This window comes from Polyodon spathula, chromosome 3 (assembly GCF_017654505.1).
Source record: "Polyodon spathula isolate WHYD16114869_AA chromosome 3, ASM1765450v1, whole genome shotgun sequence".
Classification (NCBI taxonomy): Eukaryota; Metazoa; Chordata; class Actinopteri; order Acipenseriformes; family Polyodontidae; genus Polyodon; species Polyodon spathula.
Window position 1 is genome coordinate 9,708,829 of NC_054536.1, and position 18,364 is coordinate 9,727,192.

At 36.3% G+C, this 18,364-nt stretch overlaps 1 protein-coding gene across 2 annotated transcripts; it reads left to right on the forward strand.

Moving 5' to 3' along the window:
• Positions 1-2,472: 2,472 nt before the first annotated feature.
• On the forward strand, positions 2,473-18,183 carry trdmt1 (tRNA aspartic acid methyltransferase 1). 2 transcript variants are annotated; one of them, XM_041244384.1, is made up of 11 exons: positions 2,473-2,598; positions 5,250-5,359; positions 7,448-7,524; positions 8,211-8,282; positions 8,485-8,550; positions 8,745-8,814; positions 8,961-9,044; positions 9,565-9,932; positions 10,359-10,416; positions 11,034-11,163; positions 16,535-18,183. In XM_041244384.1, exons 1-11 carry the CDS (start codon positions 2,535-2,537, stop codon positions 16,633-16,635), a joined length of 1,200 nt encoding a protein of 399 aa, XP_041100318.1. In that variant the 5' UTR covers positions 2,473-2,534; the 3' UTR covers positions 16,636-18,183. The 2 variants fall into 2 exon arrangements, with proteins under 2 accessions (XP_041100318.1, XP_041100319.1); XM_041244385.1 differs by lacking the exon at positions 2,473-2,598 and having other exon boundaries at positions 5,272-5,359; positions 8,146-8,282.
• Positions 18,184-18,364: the final 181 nt, after the last annotated feature.

Below are 18,364 nucleotides of genomic sequence, written 5' to 3' on the forward strand. Positions count from 1 at the left end.
CACACACACACACATGTATATAATGGTTGTTGACCTTCATAAATGAGGCAACGGGTACAAAAAAAATAGCTAAAAACCTAAATATACCACTTACCACTATTAGGGCAATAACTAAGAAGTTCAAAACCAGTGGAACAGTGGTAAATCTGCCTGGTAGAGGACACAAGTGCATCTTGCCCCCACACACGGTGAGGAAGATGGTTTGGGAGGCAAAGAAGAATCCAAGGGCCACAGTTGGAGAATTACAAAACTTGGTTGCATCTTCGGATCACCAAGTCTCCAAATCTACAGTTAGAATCCACATCCACGCCAACAGCCTATTTGGAAGGGTTGCCAGAAAAAAGCCTTTATTGAGAGAAACCAACAAATGTAAGTGCCTGGAGTTTGCTAAACAGCATCGGCACTTGGATTGGAACTGGGTGCTAGAGCTCTTTGGCCATGCACACCAGCGGTGGGTTTGACACTGAAAGAAGGATTGCATATGCAGAAAAGAACCTCATTCCTACTGTAAAATATGATGGTGGATCTTTGATGTTATGGGGCTGTTTTGCTTCCATGGGTCCTGATTCCTTGTTAAGGTCAACGGCATCATGAACTCTACCAAGTGCCAGGACATTTTAGCCAAAAACCTGGTTGTCTCTGCCAGGAGGCTCAAGCTTAGCTGCAAGTGAATCTTCCAGCAAGACAATGACCCCAAGCACACATCAAAATAAACAAAGAAATGGTTAATTGACCACAAAATCAACATTTCGCAATGGCCATCTCAGTCTCTGGACTTGAATCCCATTGAAAACCTGTGGTTTGAATTGAAGAGGGCAGTCCATAAGCGCAGACCGAAGGATAAAAAGGACCTGGAAAGATTCTGTATGGAGGAATGGTCTAAGATCCCTTCAAATGTGTTCTCCAATCTCATAAAAAAATTATAGAAAAAGACTCAGTGCCATTATCCTTGCAAGGGGAGGGTGCACAGTGTACTGAAAACAAGGGTGCCAATAATTGTGACACTTAATTTCTTTGGAAATAAATTTATAATTTGAGAAATGTGTAATTTTGGCTGATTCACTTGATTCATTAATAAAGTACAATATATTCCACATGTTGAAAAATTCAATATAGCTCATTTCCTGTGTTGTTTATTTTATACAGCCTTTTTTCCTCATCTTTATCAAGGGTGCCAATAATTTTGGAGTAATATATATATATATATATATATATATATATATATATATATATATATATATATATATATATACATAACACACATATAACATAACACTGTTTAGCCTTAAAATCTTTACTTTAATCCATTGGTCTATCCCACACAGAAAAAAAATTAAATGAAACTCACAAATGCCACTTTTCTTCAGGGAGTAAACAAGTGAATGTTTCCTAGCAACAGTTCCTTATATCACTCAGTCATGAGTTGCTGAATGCGTGATACTTTCTGTTATAAAAGGGGTGTCAGATGTTAACCCCTCCAACACCACCATCGTGACACAAAACATTGTTTTGGTTGTTAGGAGGTGTCTCATCCTAAACACGAAATATATGGAGATGGATGTCGATCTTCAGCATAGTTTCCAAAGTTGCGGATAAAATGTAGAAGTCTAAAATAATGGTGTCACTAGCCTTGAATGACAGTGGGTGTGGCATTTACATTTGCAGAAACATGTTTTAAGATCAAATGCAGAAACCGCACAGTCAGTCTGCATTGATAGTAAATTGATAATATTTGTGGTACATTTTGCAAAATATTTAAACAGGAGATCAAGAAAATGATCTAATCAGGAATACCAAGACAGTTGAGAGCTAGTACTGTGAGGGTGAAACAGCCCCGCCCCTAACCTCTCTACATTCCTAAAAATGTACACCATTCTGGGGTACCACTGCACTTGTGAGATGGCTTGATCATGAAGACCATTACGATTGACTTAAAGAGGGCATGCTGATTACCTATTCAATGATACCAAAGTGTTTAGTAGTAAGAGGTCTTGAGTGGGATAAAAGGAATAACATCCCAACTCCAGTCATTCTGTTAAGGATTTTGACTACATGCGTGTGTAGACAGTTCTCAATCTAAGCTTACCTAAATCATGATGGAAAAAAGAAAGAAACCACAAAACAGAAGAAAAAAAAAACGTTTTAAAAAAAATCTCTTTTCACCACCAGAGGCCTCTGCACACGTCTCCTCATAAGATCATACCTAGAGCTTTTATTTATGTTCTAGCATATAGAGACATTTTATGTTTTGTAGTATATTATATTTTCTGATTTAATTGGCTATGTTTTGGCAAATATACTATATCCTACATACATTCTAGCACAACACATTTTTGTTAGGCCAAATCTAAAATATATTACGCCGATGATAATATGACGATAAATGTTCAAATAAGTATTGTGTATTGTTCGGAATTTACCCAAACCGATGTCAGAGAGGGCGGAACTGAAAGAGAGCGGAACTTACAGGGCAGGTGGAACAGGAAGAGGGAAAGTTATGCATACATGCGTTTCTGTTTACATGGTTTTTGAAGATGGGAAAGCTTCGCGTTTTAGAGTTGTACAGTGGGATTGGCGGGATGCATTACGCATTAAAAGGTAAAATAAATACTTTACCGCTATGCATTCAAAATTTTAACAGACAGAAGGAGCTCATGTGCGTTGTTGCTCGAGTCTGACGTGAAAACAGTCTGGCTATAAACAGGGTTCATTTTATGGGTATTCTATCATTTTAAATAGTTTTGGGAGTATGATACTGAATTTGATTAAATGCGAGACATTTGTATTTATCAAGGTCAAAAACATATTATTTCAGGGTTAAAACTGATACAGTACTACAGCATATATGTAGTACTAGCAGCGGTAGTACTCCTTCTGAAAATTGCATACAAAAAATATTTATTATTATTATTATTATTATTATTATTATTATTATACAACCATGTTAAACTGTAACTTATTCAGTAGATGTTTTTGCCTCCCCCGAAAAAACTTTCGTTTTACACTGATGACCTTTTACCTTTTCTCTTCTTACAAAAATACATTATGGGTTAAAACTGAATGTTAACATACACATTCATACAATACTTAAGAAACACTGGTTTATTAGGTGGGGTCTTGAATGTAAACTTGAGTTCAGAATAAAGCGATATTTGCACAAAGTAATACATTCAGTAATGCTTTTTAAATCCCGGATTTCTGGAGCAGACCACACAATGCACACATTGAACAACAAGTGTAATTTTTCCTGCATTGAGTAAGTGTTATTCTGAGACTTCAACTCATTATACTACAGTATCAGTAGTGAAGTGAAGGAAAAAAAAAAACTGCATCAGTGTCTGTGACCTAGTTTTAAACATTGGGAGTATTGTTTGGCTGCTGGTTCTTGCTAATTGTTTTGACTAACGCTCTGAAAGTGTTGCTCCATGCATGCCATTCAGTTCTTTCTTTAAGTTGGTAGGAGTCAGAGTTTCTGGACTTTGAGTCATACCACTAGGAACTTTGATAACTAGGGGGGATGAATACTTTTTGGTATGCTTTTGTTCTATCTAATTTGACTTTCATGTTTAGAATAGGACTGCAGTTGTATCAGTTTTTTTACTTTTACAGTTTAACTGGTTCAGTCAACAAGTCCTGGACCATTGCATTAGATCAATATAAGACTAATGGCAAGAGAAGATTATACCCAAACTGAAAAGTAGTCAGTAGGATACAGTACAACCCCACCATGGCCGTGAATTCAAAATTAGGGCAAACAGTATAACACAAAAATGAAATGACTATAAGCAGTATGTACATTGTCGTATCCATAAGCAGTATGCACAGAGTAGTATTCATAAGCAGTATGTACCTTCTCATATTCATAAGCAGTATGGTCAGTGTCGTATTCATAAGCTGTATGTACAGAGTCATATTCATAAGCAGTATGCACAGTGTCGCGTCCATAAGGAGTATGTACAGAGTCGTTTCCAGTACAATAAGAATGGCAATTAAATGTTTACACACTTTGGATAAGCAATTCTCCAGATACTAAAGTATATGCAAACATTTTAAATGTGACAAAAGTCTGTTATTTTAGTAAGATAATACAAAAAAAAAAAAAATCCAGGATTCTGTTTGAATACGTAATGCATGTGTTTTATTTGTTTTTATCTGCTTTAACTTTGCATGCATGATTGATGTCATTATTTAAAGTTTTTTTTTTTTTTTTTTTTTCTAACCAGATGGGTAGATAGCCCCAGAATCTGATACTTTCAATAACTTGTGGTAAAGAAAGCTGAAAACAAGTTTAATCACAATTGGATGTGTTCTGTAAAGAAAGGTAACATATGTAAAGACATGGGAAAGCACCACCCTGTATCCTATATTCACATTGACCACAGGAACACAGTATATTAACATTTCTCTGTTCATGACATGATAGTAATGTTAATATTTCTAACATAGCTTTAAATGTAACATATTTTAGTGTGAGAGGAGCATCCCGTTAAAAATGTCTAAATACTGTAGTGGAAAATCTAAAATCAGCTCCCTGCGCTATATCATTCTTGTTACTAATAGTACATGAAATTGTCACAGAGGATGGGGAAAAATAACAGCATAGGGAAATTAATTTGATGAAAATGTAAGGACCTCCATATGGTAAACATTGCCATTACTAACGTAATAAGCTTCCTAAATATTATACAGGGTGTATCACATTTACTTTACATTAGTTGTTACTTGCTATGTAGCATTTGACATTTGGATGTGTGCTTGTGTGAAATTCTTATACACCAATCAAAAAGGTTTATCTTGGACCTTGAGTTTGTGAATGTGAGAATTATAAAAGCAGGTTTCCTTGTAATTTTACACCAGGTGTCAGTGTGCACCTTAACATGCTCTACTGCACCTCTCCGAGGTACTGTGTAAGGATGTGCCCAGGTTCAGAATTAACTGCATTTCTTGCTTTGTGACTGTGTGTGTTGATTATTAGTCTTTCTAGAGATGTCAATTTTTTTCTGTATGTGAATGCTACTAAATAACCTGTTCAAGCACCTTCAGAAATGGTTTGCTACTCAAGAACTTAAGCACCCCTAGCGAAACCACTACTGTAAGTATGCCTATCCCCCTCCAGTTCAGCGTCACCTGAGCAACCTCCATCACTAAAGCCATTACGCTGGGGAGTGGCATGCGCTGCAGCATTGTAAAACACCAAGCAATGTTATGTACTAGTCAATCCTAATAGGCTTGTTCCTCTCACTTTACAGGGAGCTGCATTCCTGCTGCAGTTGTTGCTGCTGTTGATGTGAACACAACTGCAAACGCAGTTTACAAGCACAACTTTCCCAGCACACATTTGTGGCCCAAAACAATTGAGGTGAGCGGTCAAGTGGAGGAAATGCTATCAGAAGGGTTTTAGCTTTCTCATCTTGCAGTGCCACTCTGAATGTAAACATGCAGTGTTGCAAGCTAAAACAAATAACTTGCTTTCAAAAGGCTTGCCGGTTAATATTAGTCTTAGAATCTGTGTATGCAAAGTGACGCATATTTACAAGTACAATACATTGAAACCGTAGCCTGGTCTCTGAATACTTAGACAAGCCACCAAAGGGGTTTTCATGAGTGAAATAACCACATTTTTTATACAGAATTATGGAAAATAAAATATATTTAAACCTACCGGTAATTAAAAAATAAATAAATAAAAATTGAACGTGTTGCTTAGCAACATTGTGTGCAGTTCACCCAGTCATTCTGTCATTTGATTTGAATGAATGAAAGATATATTCTAAAATGAGATGCGATAAGAAAAATATTCACTCGGGACAATATGAAAAAAATACTTGATGCTAGGTATCTCAGCGCTTGTTGTAAAACAAAAAATATGATTTAAGTAACAATTCCAAAAAGTATACAATTCCAAAAAACATCAGCATTGTAGCTCTTTGGTTTATTTTTTGTAGTTTTTATAAGTGTGGAGTTACCATGCTTCAAGAGAAGGTGTGAAGCAACATTACAGTTTGAATTATCATGACAATGCCCTACATTTCCTGTTACAGTAATAGATTAACAGTATTTTCTCCCCCATTCACAACTAGTAACCAAAATCCCTTTTTAACTGTGTAAAGTTTGATCTGTTCTTCTAGAGTAAAAAGATTTTTATTGCTGTATTTCTTTTTGGTAAACTTGTAATCTTATCTCAGTTATGAGTGTGTTGAAAGATACGTCGTACCTTGGGGGATATTGTTCGAAGTTATGAGGTAAACTTCCATTGCTATGATGACGACAGTCAGCTATATTTATTATTTAATCCAGGGGACAATTTAGCTGTAGGTGCACTGACTAGTTGTCTGTCCGTCATCAAAAAATGGATGTCAGAATTTTTTCGATGCTAATTTCTGATAAAACTGAGATAATGCTTTTGGGACCCTTAAATTGCCAAAGTAACATAAACTTGTCTGACCTAGCTCTTAGTGGCTTCCCCTCTAATTGGAAGTATGAAATGAGAAATGTAGGTGTTATTTTTGATCAAGATCTTTCCTTTGAGGAGCGTCACTTAGATATCCTTTTTTCATTTACGAAATATTGCTAGACTTAGATGTTTTTTCTCTGTCTGATGCGGAGAGACTAATTCATGCTTTTATAACATCAAGAATAGATTACTGTAATGCTCTGTTCTATTTTTAGCCATGCTATTTCATGATTACGACTTGTACATAATGCTGTGGCCAGAGGTTTAACAAGAACCAAGAGATATGAACATATCACCCCTGTTTTGGCAGATTTGCACAGCTTCCTGTTCGTTTTAGGATTCGTTTTAAGATCCTGCTCCTGACATATAAAGCTGTCCATGACAGTGGTCCCCTATACCTAAAAAAATACTCCTGGCTCCATATTCTCCTAGCCAGCCTCTTAGATCACAGGGTGCAGCCTTGCTTAACATTCCAGTGATACAGAAAAAATGCAGGTGGCAGAGCATTCTCTTACAGAGCCCCTGAACTGTGAGGGAGGCTCCCTCTGTTGCTGTTTTTAAAGTAAGACTGGAAACATACTTTTATGACAAAGCATACACAGTTCTGTAAATTATATTTATTTTTATCATTTGTTTTTAGTGCTCTTTAGTTATTAACCTGTTTACTTAGTTATTTACTTATGTATTTATTTCTTCTTAAATATGTTTATTATTATATTTTCTCTTGTTCAGCACTTTGAGGCAAATTTGTGAAAGGCGCTATATAGAAATAAAGATTTATTGATTAATTGATAAAAGGATGGCGTTTTTGTGATACATTCTGTGCCTACTGCATTTGTGTTTTGAAGAAGTTAGTGCATTTAACATAAGGATGTTATTATCAAAATTAATAGTTAAAAACCGCAAGCGATGTGCTTGAACTTACTGCAAAATGAATTTCTGTATATTTGTATTTTAAAAGGTCCCACCTAATTTATGTATAATCTATTCCAGGGTGTGACACTAAATGATTTTAACAAACTAGCATTTGACATGATTTTGATGAGTCCACCATGCCAGCCATTTACCAGGTACAGTATGAACAACTGTGTTTGCGAAATAAAAAAACTATGTGGTCTTTTGGAATATGTGTACAACCCATTTCCTAGGCAGCATGTTGTTTTCTAATGTGGTTTGACAGTATAAGAAAGAGATAAGAACAGAAGAAAGTTTACAAACAAGAGGAGGCCATTCAGCCCATCTTGCTTGTTTGGTTGTTAGTAGCTTATTGATCCCAGAATCTCATCAAGCAGCTTCTTGAAGGATCCCAGGGTGTCAGCTTCAGCAACATTACGGGGAGTTGGTTTTAGATTCCCATGATTCTCTGTGTAAAAAAGTGCCTCCTATTTTCTGTTCTGAATGCCCCTTTATCTAATCTCCATTTGTGACCCCAGGTCCTTGTTTCTTTTTTCACGTCGAAAAAGTCCCTTGGGTTGACATTGTCAATACCTTTTAGGATTTTGAATGCTTGAATCAGATCGCAGCTTAGTCTTCTTTGTTCAAAACCAAATAGATTTGCATATTTCTATATTTGTTTTAGTGCTAGCAACACATTGGGCAGTTAATATACTGATCGAATCCAAAGCTTCCTCAATGTAATTTCCTTTTTGCAGTAGCTGTTTTTATGTTGTTATTCTTCTCTCAACCTGCAGACTACAGTAGACGCTGGCCCATATCCTCTTTTTATGCAATGCAACATGTTCTACTTCCTCAACAGAATCGGTTTACAAGGAGATGTCTCGGACCCGAGAACAAAGAGTTTTCTTTATATCCTCAACATCCTTCCCAGGTGTGTAGATTTGAATTTATAAATAACAATGGGTTCTATACAAAATTCACTGTAGCTGTGCAGAGAACTGAACAAAATGCATGCATTTTAATTCAGAAGATACAGGCCAGTAGGCTTTCATCAAGATCTTGGGAAGCGAGGAGTCATTTTAAGAATAAAACTAAGAACTGCATTTTGTAACAATGTGCTTCTGTCTCCAAAGGCTTGACAAGCTTCCTAAGTTCATTCTTCTGGAAAATGTCAAAGGATTTGAAACATCATCTGCCAGGTATACATTTGAAATCAATTCTGTGGTTGTCACAACATGTGATTGGTTCATGTTTAGGGTAGACTCATTCTTTGTAAAATTAAAAATAGCTATTTCTCTTCAGCCTCTTGTTTTGACCTCTGCCCATACCAATTATGCAGAAAGCATACTAACACATGTTCCCTTATACCAGTTTATTTTTTATTTTTCTTTAGGGATTCATTGGTAGAAACCTTACAAGAGTGTGGATACAGATACCAAGAGTTTCTGCTGTCTCCTACTTGTGTAAGTACTGTAAAAGAAATCATGTTGAATTAAAAATGTGACCACTTCATCCATTCTGCTTCTTGCCACTGTTTGTGTACTGCTGTGGATCTGCCCTTCATACATATCCATGCACCTTTAAACTGATATCTTTGTTTGTTTAACAGCTGGGGATTCCAAATTCAAGACTGCGTTATTTCCTTATTGCTAAATTACAACCTGGACTATTCTCTTTTGAAACAACTAACCAGGTGAATTTTTTGTATTTTTAATAATCTCATAATATACATTTTTTTCAATACTAGGAAAGGAAAGCAGTTATACAATGTTAAACAATCCCAAAACGTTATTGAAACCTTAATGGGATTTTCAATTGCTTTTATTCTTTCTGCTGCATTTAGTTTCTGACTAATTGTGCATCTTTTGTAGTTGCTGCTGGCATTGTGCTGGGTGGATATCCTGAGTACATGATGCATTCGTTTCACACAGGGAGAAGTGCTAGTTTTTCTTTATTCCTTTCATGTAATTTCCTCTCTCAGTAGATTCAGTGGGTTCATTCATCAGTAAGACATTTCCCAACTACATAAAGACACTGTTGTTTATAAAGAAAATTATATTACTAGATTGTGTGAAATATTCCAGATTTATCTAGCAGCAGACCCCCACCCCCCCACCCACTCCCACCACCATGTGTCACATTGTCCTCATCTAATCGTTCTTATTTCAAGAAATATTTCAGTCCTCTCTTGTGTCTTTTCTTGTTTTATGCAGATTCTGGAAGTTTTTCCACATTCTGACTGTGTAGATTCAAATGCCAGTAAAGTTTCTGAAGGTGCACATAAGGAACTGTCGGCTTGCATTCATGGAGTGAAAACAAGTAAGCCAAATGATGGTGCTGAGCCCAGCAGCAGGACTCAGGAAAATGAAGCTGTCATTTTCAAGCTGGAAACTGCTGAAGATTTGGAGAGAAAGCAGAATCAGGACAGTGATGTATCTGTCCGGATGCTCCAAGATTTTCTAGAGGTGGATCTGCAGAATTTAAGCCAGTATCTGCTCCCACCAAAGACCCTACTGCGTTACGCAATACTAATGGACATTGTTCAACCGACATGCAGGAGATCAGTGTGTTTCACTAAAGGGTAAGAAAATAGCATTGAGATACTTCTTGCAAATTAAATGCTATGCAAGTTCCTTGGTACAGTGCTCCCACTTTTATAAGGTGGCCCTTTATACTGTGGAACAAGTTATAAGGCAGTACTGTCATGGCTCCCATTTGCTCCATAATGCCATTAAACTAACACTAGTATTCTTGTTATGAGGCGAAACACAAATAGCATGGTCTCTTAACTATAGTTCCCGACTACAGCCTTATAAAGGGGAGCACTGTATTTACACAACTGTATTTGAGGCATGTTAAAATATGTTATGTATTATATGTAAACAGTAAACACCTTCCAAACATGTCCAATCCCTTAAGCATCAAGATTATTTAAAATATTCTTCTGATCCTATGATCACTGCTTATAGTAGTTATTCTCAATGGGCTGCCACTATTTATTTTTCAGGTATGGACACTATGTTGAAGGGACTGGCTCAGTCTTGCAGTCTTCTTTGGATATTCAGGTACAGTGTCGTGTTCTAGATTTATCACTTTTAATAATGAGTAAAGAAGTTAAAAATGTAGGAAAAAATAACAAAATTCTACAAGGGTTAAATGTCGATTTTTAAAAAGCTTGGAACTAGATTTTGTTTTACGGTCACAAGTGCATGTCCATATAGTCTTTACTTTGTCCTCTTTCTGTCATCTGTTACCATGACGACTTGGTGCAAAGTCTGGGAGAATGAACGTCCTTTCTATGTGGGTCCAATCTGTTACCAGTGATATTGCTGCAACAGTAACATTTTCAAGAGGGGTCACATTTACCATCAAATACATGCTAGGGAGCATTACACAATGGAGAAAGTCATTCTTATCTGAAATTGTGCTAGAAATATTTAACACAGTCTGATTTTTACAAGCTCCCCAGTACTGAGCTCACTATTGATTCTGCCCCTGTAAACTAGGAGCATGAGGTTTCGTAATCATCACATTTATAGATGCCAGGCTAGGCTGAGGATCTTTCCTGTACTGTCTTTATACCTGATCAGGTTCAGTCCTACAATTTTATTTTGACTTGTTCCCCTGGTAAACTGTTTGTCTAGCAAGCTGCTAGTTTCATAACAAAATTGTTTGTTCACAGCTCGAAACAGCATTCAAATCCCTTCATACTTTATCAGATGAAGACAAACTGAATCAGTTGTTGATGTTAAAGTTACGGTACTTTACTCCTAGAGAAATAGCCAATCTTCATGGACTTCCCCCAGAGTTTTGTAAGTATTGTAATTTACAGTTCATTGCTTATTCAGAGCTCGTATTTTTTTTTTTTTTTTGGTTTTGCGATATTGCTTAAATATCTTTAAGTGTATTTGTCAAACAAATATGTTGTTTTATTATCATGATTCTGTGCAAATTGCTTTCTTGTGGCTTGTCTTGTATGATTTATTGTCATGTTTGTTTAAGATGCTCTCCCTCCTTTGCTGTAAGCAGTCTTCAATGCAGTCTGTATTATGTATACTCAGTGGTGACTCCTGGATTTTGAAAGTGTGGAGGCGAAGGGGTGGCAGAGAGGGGGGTGAAGTTTTGTGGAATAAGAATGGAAACCTATGGAAGATAAATTAAGCTCTATGAAGTATGATTATATGTGATTATTATTTTTGTTTTGTTTTTCTGTAAACTCAAAATGACTGAAGTGACCAATGTTATATTGTTTTCAGTGCAGATAAATAGGCTACTATTCCAAAGTTACCAATTGTTGAACTACAAATGTTACTGTTTTCAACTCCAGTTTTTGTCCAATTGTATTCATAAAGTTATTGCTTAAAATAAAAAAAAAAAACTAAAAAAAAACTCACTTTTTACTTGATTACTAAATTTGCTTCAATTCTTCTGTTGTGATGATTCCCTGCAAAACAATCCACAACAGCATCTAAGTCTAGGTTTTTGGCCAAGTCACTTTCCACACCCAGTATAGCTAAGTCGGAAAGACGGTCATTTCTCATTTGGTTTCGTAGGCATGTCTTCAGGTGCTTCATACATGAAAGGGTTCGCTCAGCACCAGCACTGGATGATGGTTATGGCAATGACACACAACTTGTACAGCTCTTGAAGTGCAGTCTAGTGATTGTGCAGTAGACTTGCAAACTTCAAAAGGGTATTAACTTTTTCGTTCTCTTTTTCTTTATATTGTATTTTCATACAAACTGCAAGCCGAGCCTCAGCTTTACGCCAGTGTCGCAACTGTAATGCTCAGCAAATGGCTTCAACACTGAGGTGTTGAGGAAAGTATCGTTTCTGGGATCCAAACTGCTGATGCCTTTCATGATGTTATTATTGTCACTGAATTGTTTTCTCAGCTCAGTTATAATTCTGTCAATGACTGGCATGAACAAGTGGACACGGTATTCTTCTGAGGTTGATAGTGAAGCCTGTTCACTAGTTACATGTTCTTTGACAGATTCCTTGAAATGTGCAGGAAGCAGACGTTGTCTTTTTGGTTTTGGTTGCACTGACTCTTCATCCATGTCATTTTCTCTCGCCAGAGAAATAGCTTCCTTCCACAATGCTTCAAATTCTGAAGGTTCTTCTCTCAGGTGCTGCATCTCATACAAAGCGCTGTCTACCAGCATACATGCAGAGGATAAACTGAATTTAGGGTCTTGCAGGTAATCGGACAATGATTTCAGATCATTCAGAATTCTTGAAAACAGGTTCAAACAGACAAACTTGAAGTTAAGCTGCAGACGTAGTCCTTGGGCTGCCACCTCCCTCACATTACCTGGGCTGGTTGTAGAAATCCCAGACAGCAACCTCCTAACAGGGGTAAAGGACTTATTAATTGTATGGCAAGCTAAGCTCTGGCATGCCCACCGAGTATCAAATAAGCGCTTTAGCGCGATCACTCTTTTTTCAGGAATCAGTGACCTTTGCACCTTCAGAAAATGGGAATCCAGACATGGAAACGTAGTTTCTCCAGAAGTACAAAAAATCTGGATGCTTCATTAAATCCCTTGCATCTGTCTACAGTTGCTAGGTTCAAACGATGATTGAAGCAATGAACATAAAGAGCTTGTGGTACAGTCTGCCAAAATAAAGCCTGTACACCTCCTAAATGCCCACTCATTACTTTTGCTCCATCATAAGTCTGAGCAATACACTTTTGGACATCTGTACCACTCCAAGCAAGGACTTCTTGGATATAGTTGAGCAGTGATTTTGCATTCAAAGACCGCAGCCTGGAATTCCAGAAATCTTTCATACACAGCTTTCTCATGAAAGTACCTAAGGACTATGGACACCTGCTCCTGTTTACTCACATCTTTACTTTCATCTACTATTAAAGCAAAGCACTATGATATTTTAATTTCGCTCCTAATCTGTTCTCTCACAATGTTGGCCATAACACTGATGAGTTCATTTTGTATTGATGAATGGGTGTAGGTAGCAGTTTTGGGCCCATACTTCAACTTCTTTTTAATCTTTTCATCATGCTCACCAATTAAACTCATCAGTTCTAGAACGTTCCCACGATTTAAACTTTCTTCACTTTCATCCTGTTCTCTTTGTGCTAAACACTGCCGGGCAGTGAAAAGAACAACTTCTGCTACTGTTTTAATACAGTAACGATTTTCTTGCACAAGGGCTTTGTGCACTTCGTTTAATTGTGAGGAAACTGATCTCCCTCGGACTTCATTTGTTTATAAAACTGCTACTGAACTGCAGCATCTTTATGCATTGCACTGTGGTCATGAAGACGCACTCCGGCAACTTTCTGTAAAGCTTTCTTCCAGTTACAGAAGCCGTCGTTTACAAAGGTTGTCTTATCATTTGGATTTCTATTTAAGGCAGGGAAAACTACATGAAAAACAAAATATCCCATTAGTTGTGCTATATTCAATCCAAGGGAACATTCTGTACCAGTCCTGATTAAAACTTCGGAAATCTGGTCCATATATTATTTGTGGATAACTTCCAAGATGGGGTTGCTTTGGGCCATCAGATATTGCCTGTGAACTATCAGAAGGTCCAGGTAGTTTTCTCTGCCTTGTTTCTTTGGATTTATGAACTTCAGATAGGTTGTCTATTTCCTGTGAGGAAGGGGCTTGTAGATTTGAATCACTGATGTCTACGTCTTCTTCACTACTTACATCTTCGACAGTTTGTGTAGTTCAAGCACTTGATGTTGTGGGAACAGCTCCTTGTTCAGAATCTGATTTTGGGGGGGTTTGCTGTGAAAAAGTCATGAATCAAGCGGCTCATTTAGATCACTTGTGTATATATATGTAAGGCAATCTCACACTGAACTCCCTTAGCTACTCTTAACAGCCAATCAGCAGCCTAACATTCAGTTGTATAATAAGTTATAAAACATTTTGATTGACAAACACTGGTACCTTATCTTCTTTCAGTTTTCTCCAGTCTCTGTCAACTTCATTCTCTAGAGTTGGCGCTGCACTCTCTCGGGGTGTTTATTAACAACATAGTTTTAAATTTTTTACCATTCTTTACTGAGATTGGCTAGAAAGACATCTGGGTTTGCCAGATTTATTGGATTTATTTTCTCACGTATCTGAAGACATTGTATTCTGAGAGATGTAGTTAGTGTATGTTCTAGGGAAGGCGGAGGGGGAGGCGGACATATTCTAGGGAAGGCACTACCCCCCCTCGCCTCCCCTTGGCGTTGCTGTTGTGTATACTGTATATTAAATACATTACTTGACATGTAATGCTAGTCAATACTTACTACTACACACACATTGATTCTTAAGGTCAGAATGAAGTGTATTATTTTCCATGTTGTTGATGGGAGCAAACGTAGACAAAGCCTTGTCCTGCTGATTTTAAATCTGAGGCAGAGTTGTTAAGGGGTTTTAATAACTGGGGTTGCTTAATCCCCAGTGACATGATATAGTGGAGGCACTTGAACACATGTGCATAATGCTTGCAGTACATTGTTACACACACACACACACATATATATATATATATATATATATATATATATATATATATATATATATATATATATATATAGTAGAACTCTACACCATTCTGAAACTTGGTAAATACAAGTTTATTATAGAATAGTAATCTTGGCATATATGGAGGTTGCATTTTTACATATATACTATGGATGTTCTGTAGAATATGTTTATTTTTATGATACTAATTTCTCTAATATTTACAGTCTTGTGGGGAGACATGTATGTTGTTGACACTTTTTTGTATTTATTTCTGTATTTAATGTAACAGTGACCGAGTTATTTCAGTGTTTTGTTTGTAACGTTTGATGTAGTTGATGGTTCTAGATTTGTTATAGCTAATGATTTAATAGAAATACAAAGACTTTGTGGTTTATAAGGGAATGCAGGTTACACAACTCCCAGATTTTGTTTGTTTAAAACATCTTCATTGAGAATGCTGGTTCAGAGGTAACTGTTACTTCTGTTCCTCTTCATGTGTTTATACCCTCATTTCCTCACCTCAGTGAAATGTTTTTGAGAGTTACAGATTAATTGATGGGTTGTCAGTGCTGATATTAACTGGTCACTTCCCTGCTTGCGATGGGCTTCAGTGTCAGTTAATTTATTCAGGGATTTTTTCCTCACACTAAAAATGTTTATATGTTTCTGGTGCAGTCTTGTACGTGGTTATTACACAGTTACACTGAACGCAACTGGTACTGGAACAACAGGTTAATAATACATGTTAAAAATTTGACAAATAGAGCAAAGGAATCTAATTTGGAAGACCTAAACGGCACCAGATGGATCTGCACACACCTCCTTTTAACCACAGTAATCTTTTCATTATAAACATTAAATGTCGTGCTGTGAAAATGCTGTGCAAAGAGGTTCACTGACAACATTATCATAAAATAGACCCCTTGATGCTTCCATTACTTTGAACCTCCCCTTTTATGAATGTGTATTACCACTTTACTTTATTCATTCAAAATGTTGATAACCTAGACATCTGCTCTTCTGGCAAAAGGTAACAAAAAAGCATTTAGGATGTCCATTTTTTTTTCCAAACTGTTCAAAGTGTCATGTTTGAAGATAGTGAGGCTGCTATTTGCGCTCAAAGGTATGTTCATAAAGGTTGTGGTGTTTTTGTTATTGTCTATGGAAGAATTATGACAGAAAAGGGAGTGCAGTCAGTTAATTAAAATACTAGTAAATGTCATTTATCTATCTTTGCAAACAGTAATTGACCAGCAATAGAAGTCAGGTTGCGTCCTCTTTTTCTGTGTGATTTTCATTGAATGGGTTGTACCTTTACATGGGGTGTCAAGGCATTACTGTCTTCCCATGGCACAGACTGTGTTGTCTGTTACTGTGTAAAATAGAGCTAAGGGCAGCATTGCTCCTGAAATCTTATACAACAAATTAATCAGAGTTTGCAAGTGTATGCTGCCGTCAAACAGTTTAACCAGCACTCCAAGATCCAAAAGTGATCACATTATCAGATTTCATGTTGCTTTAGTTTAATGAGGATCAGCTAGAAGTCCTACTAGCAAGTCATTGGATATGATACTAGATTATGTTAACAGATTAGTAAAGGACAAAAGTAAAATGGCAATGAAACGGACAACACTTCATCTGCATTTGATTCATTTTAGTTCTGTGTTCTTTTTTTTTTTAGGTTTCCCTGAGAAAACGACTTTGAAGCAACGTTATCGACTTCTAGGAAACAGTCTAAATGCCTGTGTTGTAGCTCGACTTATTAAACTGATGGTGGAATAGCTGGAAAGAGACATTTTTAAATTGTAGAGTACATTTTGTGTACATATTCAGAACCAAGTCTTCATCAGGATGGGACTAAATGTGGCATGACTTCCTTTTAATCAAGACATTTACAATTGATCAGGAGCAGCTATAAGCAACAGACTGCTTGTTCATATTTGTTTAATAGCTGCTTCCCAGTATTCTATCAGAAGGAATAGTCATTGCAATGAGGGTAAACTGGATTTAAATGTTTAAATGCAGGGTTGGGTAACTGCTTACATCCTGAGGTGAATGATGTAATTCACCCACAGAAAAAAATAGGGACAAGAAAAGTTTTTTATAATAAAGAATTTTAAATGCATATATGTCATTATGTTTTAATGCTGTACTTTATCACAAGATACCAATGGCACAATATGGTACAGGGAACTAGTTGTGATATCTGCAATTGCATCTCTGTTCACTCCATTATAAACTAGTATCCATGTTAACTAATTTATTATGAAACCAAAAAGGAACAACTTTGCAACAACTGACTGTTCTCATAACTGTCACTCAAACTGACTGTACGTCATTAAATACAAAAATGTAGTTTTGTGTTATTTATAGTACATAATTAAGCATCCTCTATAAAGGTGTGCCAAGGTTTTACATTGTCAAAAAGTGGCAACAGGAATAATAAAGATTGCATTGAGAGAGTCTGAGGGGGATGAACATTCTATTTCATTGTACATGTGTTGAATATTCCATTTATATTGCATTGCTTAGTTTCAATTGAGAAATACTATGTTTCTCTTAACTTCAGCCATTTAAATATAGATGTAATACATTACATTAAAATAGGATACGTTAATGTCTAAAAATATTTGTAGACTGCTTGATGTTGTACTGCTTAAAATATTTAGTTTTTGGCCCATTTCTTACTGTATTTTAACAAACATAGTAATCTTTTGTATATTCTGAATTTTCCATAGACACAATTGGTCTGATTCCATTTCTAAAAAACACTGCCTCGGCTGATTTGTGCTGCTGCTGTACTAAGTGACTAAGCATACTTTTATTATTAGTTTCAACCATAATCAGCTGAATTAGGTAAAAAAAAAAAAAAAAAAAAAAAAAATCCTAGAGAAGTATACAGTTTCCTTACTCCATGATTTTTACACCTCCCTAAAACTTGCAACCCCAATTCTAATATGAACATTTCCACTAAATGTTTATTTTCTTCAGGGGTCAATGCTACACTCCCTGGGTAACGGTCAAACTAAAAGGACTGTTTAAGATCCACTAGCAGTGAACACAACAGAAAAAAAAAACTGCAGACGGAAGCAAATATTGCCCTGAGCCGAGTTCAAAATAGTTCAAAGCTAGCTATGATGTCTCAACTTTCCAGTTACCTCAGTGAATATTTGTTGCATTCAGCATTGTGGCAGAATTATATATGTTGAAGGTACTTAGTGTTTTAAAATGGTCTTTTAAGAAGAAAGGCCTTTAAATCACATGATTCTAACAGATGAAATCTGTATCATGCATTTGTCAGAGAGGTCTCTATACACCAGTGGTCCTACTATCCAGCCAATGTCCTTTTACTATAGGTTTGAGTGTACATTGCCTTTTTCAATAACCTGTTAAAAGTAAATGTTTGTTGGACTGTAGTGTCATCCAATAGAAAGTATTTTCTATATACTTGCAGTCATACATATTGTGTTGTTTAAGTTAAATACTACTTAAATAAAACAAAATTGCATTC

What these genes read in the sequence shown, in the direction of transcription:
- trdmt1 (XM_041244384.1), top strand. Translation starts at nt 2,535, where the DNA reads ATGGGAAAGCTTCGCGTTTTAGAGTTGTACAGTGGGATTGGCGGGATG. An exon ending in TTCTGCTGTCTCCTACTTGT is followed by an intron (nt 8,815 to 8,960) that starts GTAAGTACTGTA and finishes TTTGTTTAACAG; the next exon opens with CTGGGGATTCCAAATTCAAG. An exon ending in TCAGTGTGTTTCACTAAAGG is followed by an intron (nt 9,933 to 10,358) that starts GTAAGAAAATAG and finishes TTTATTTTTCAG; the next exon opens with GTATGGACACTATGTTGAAG.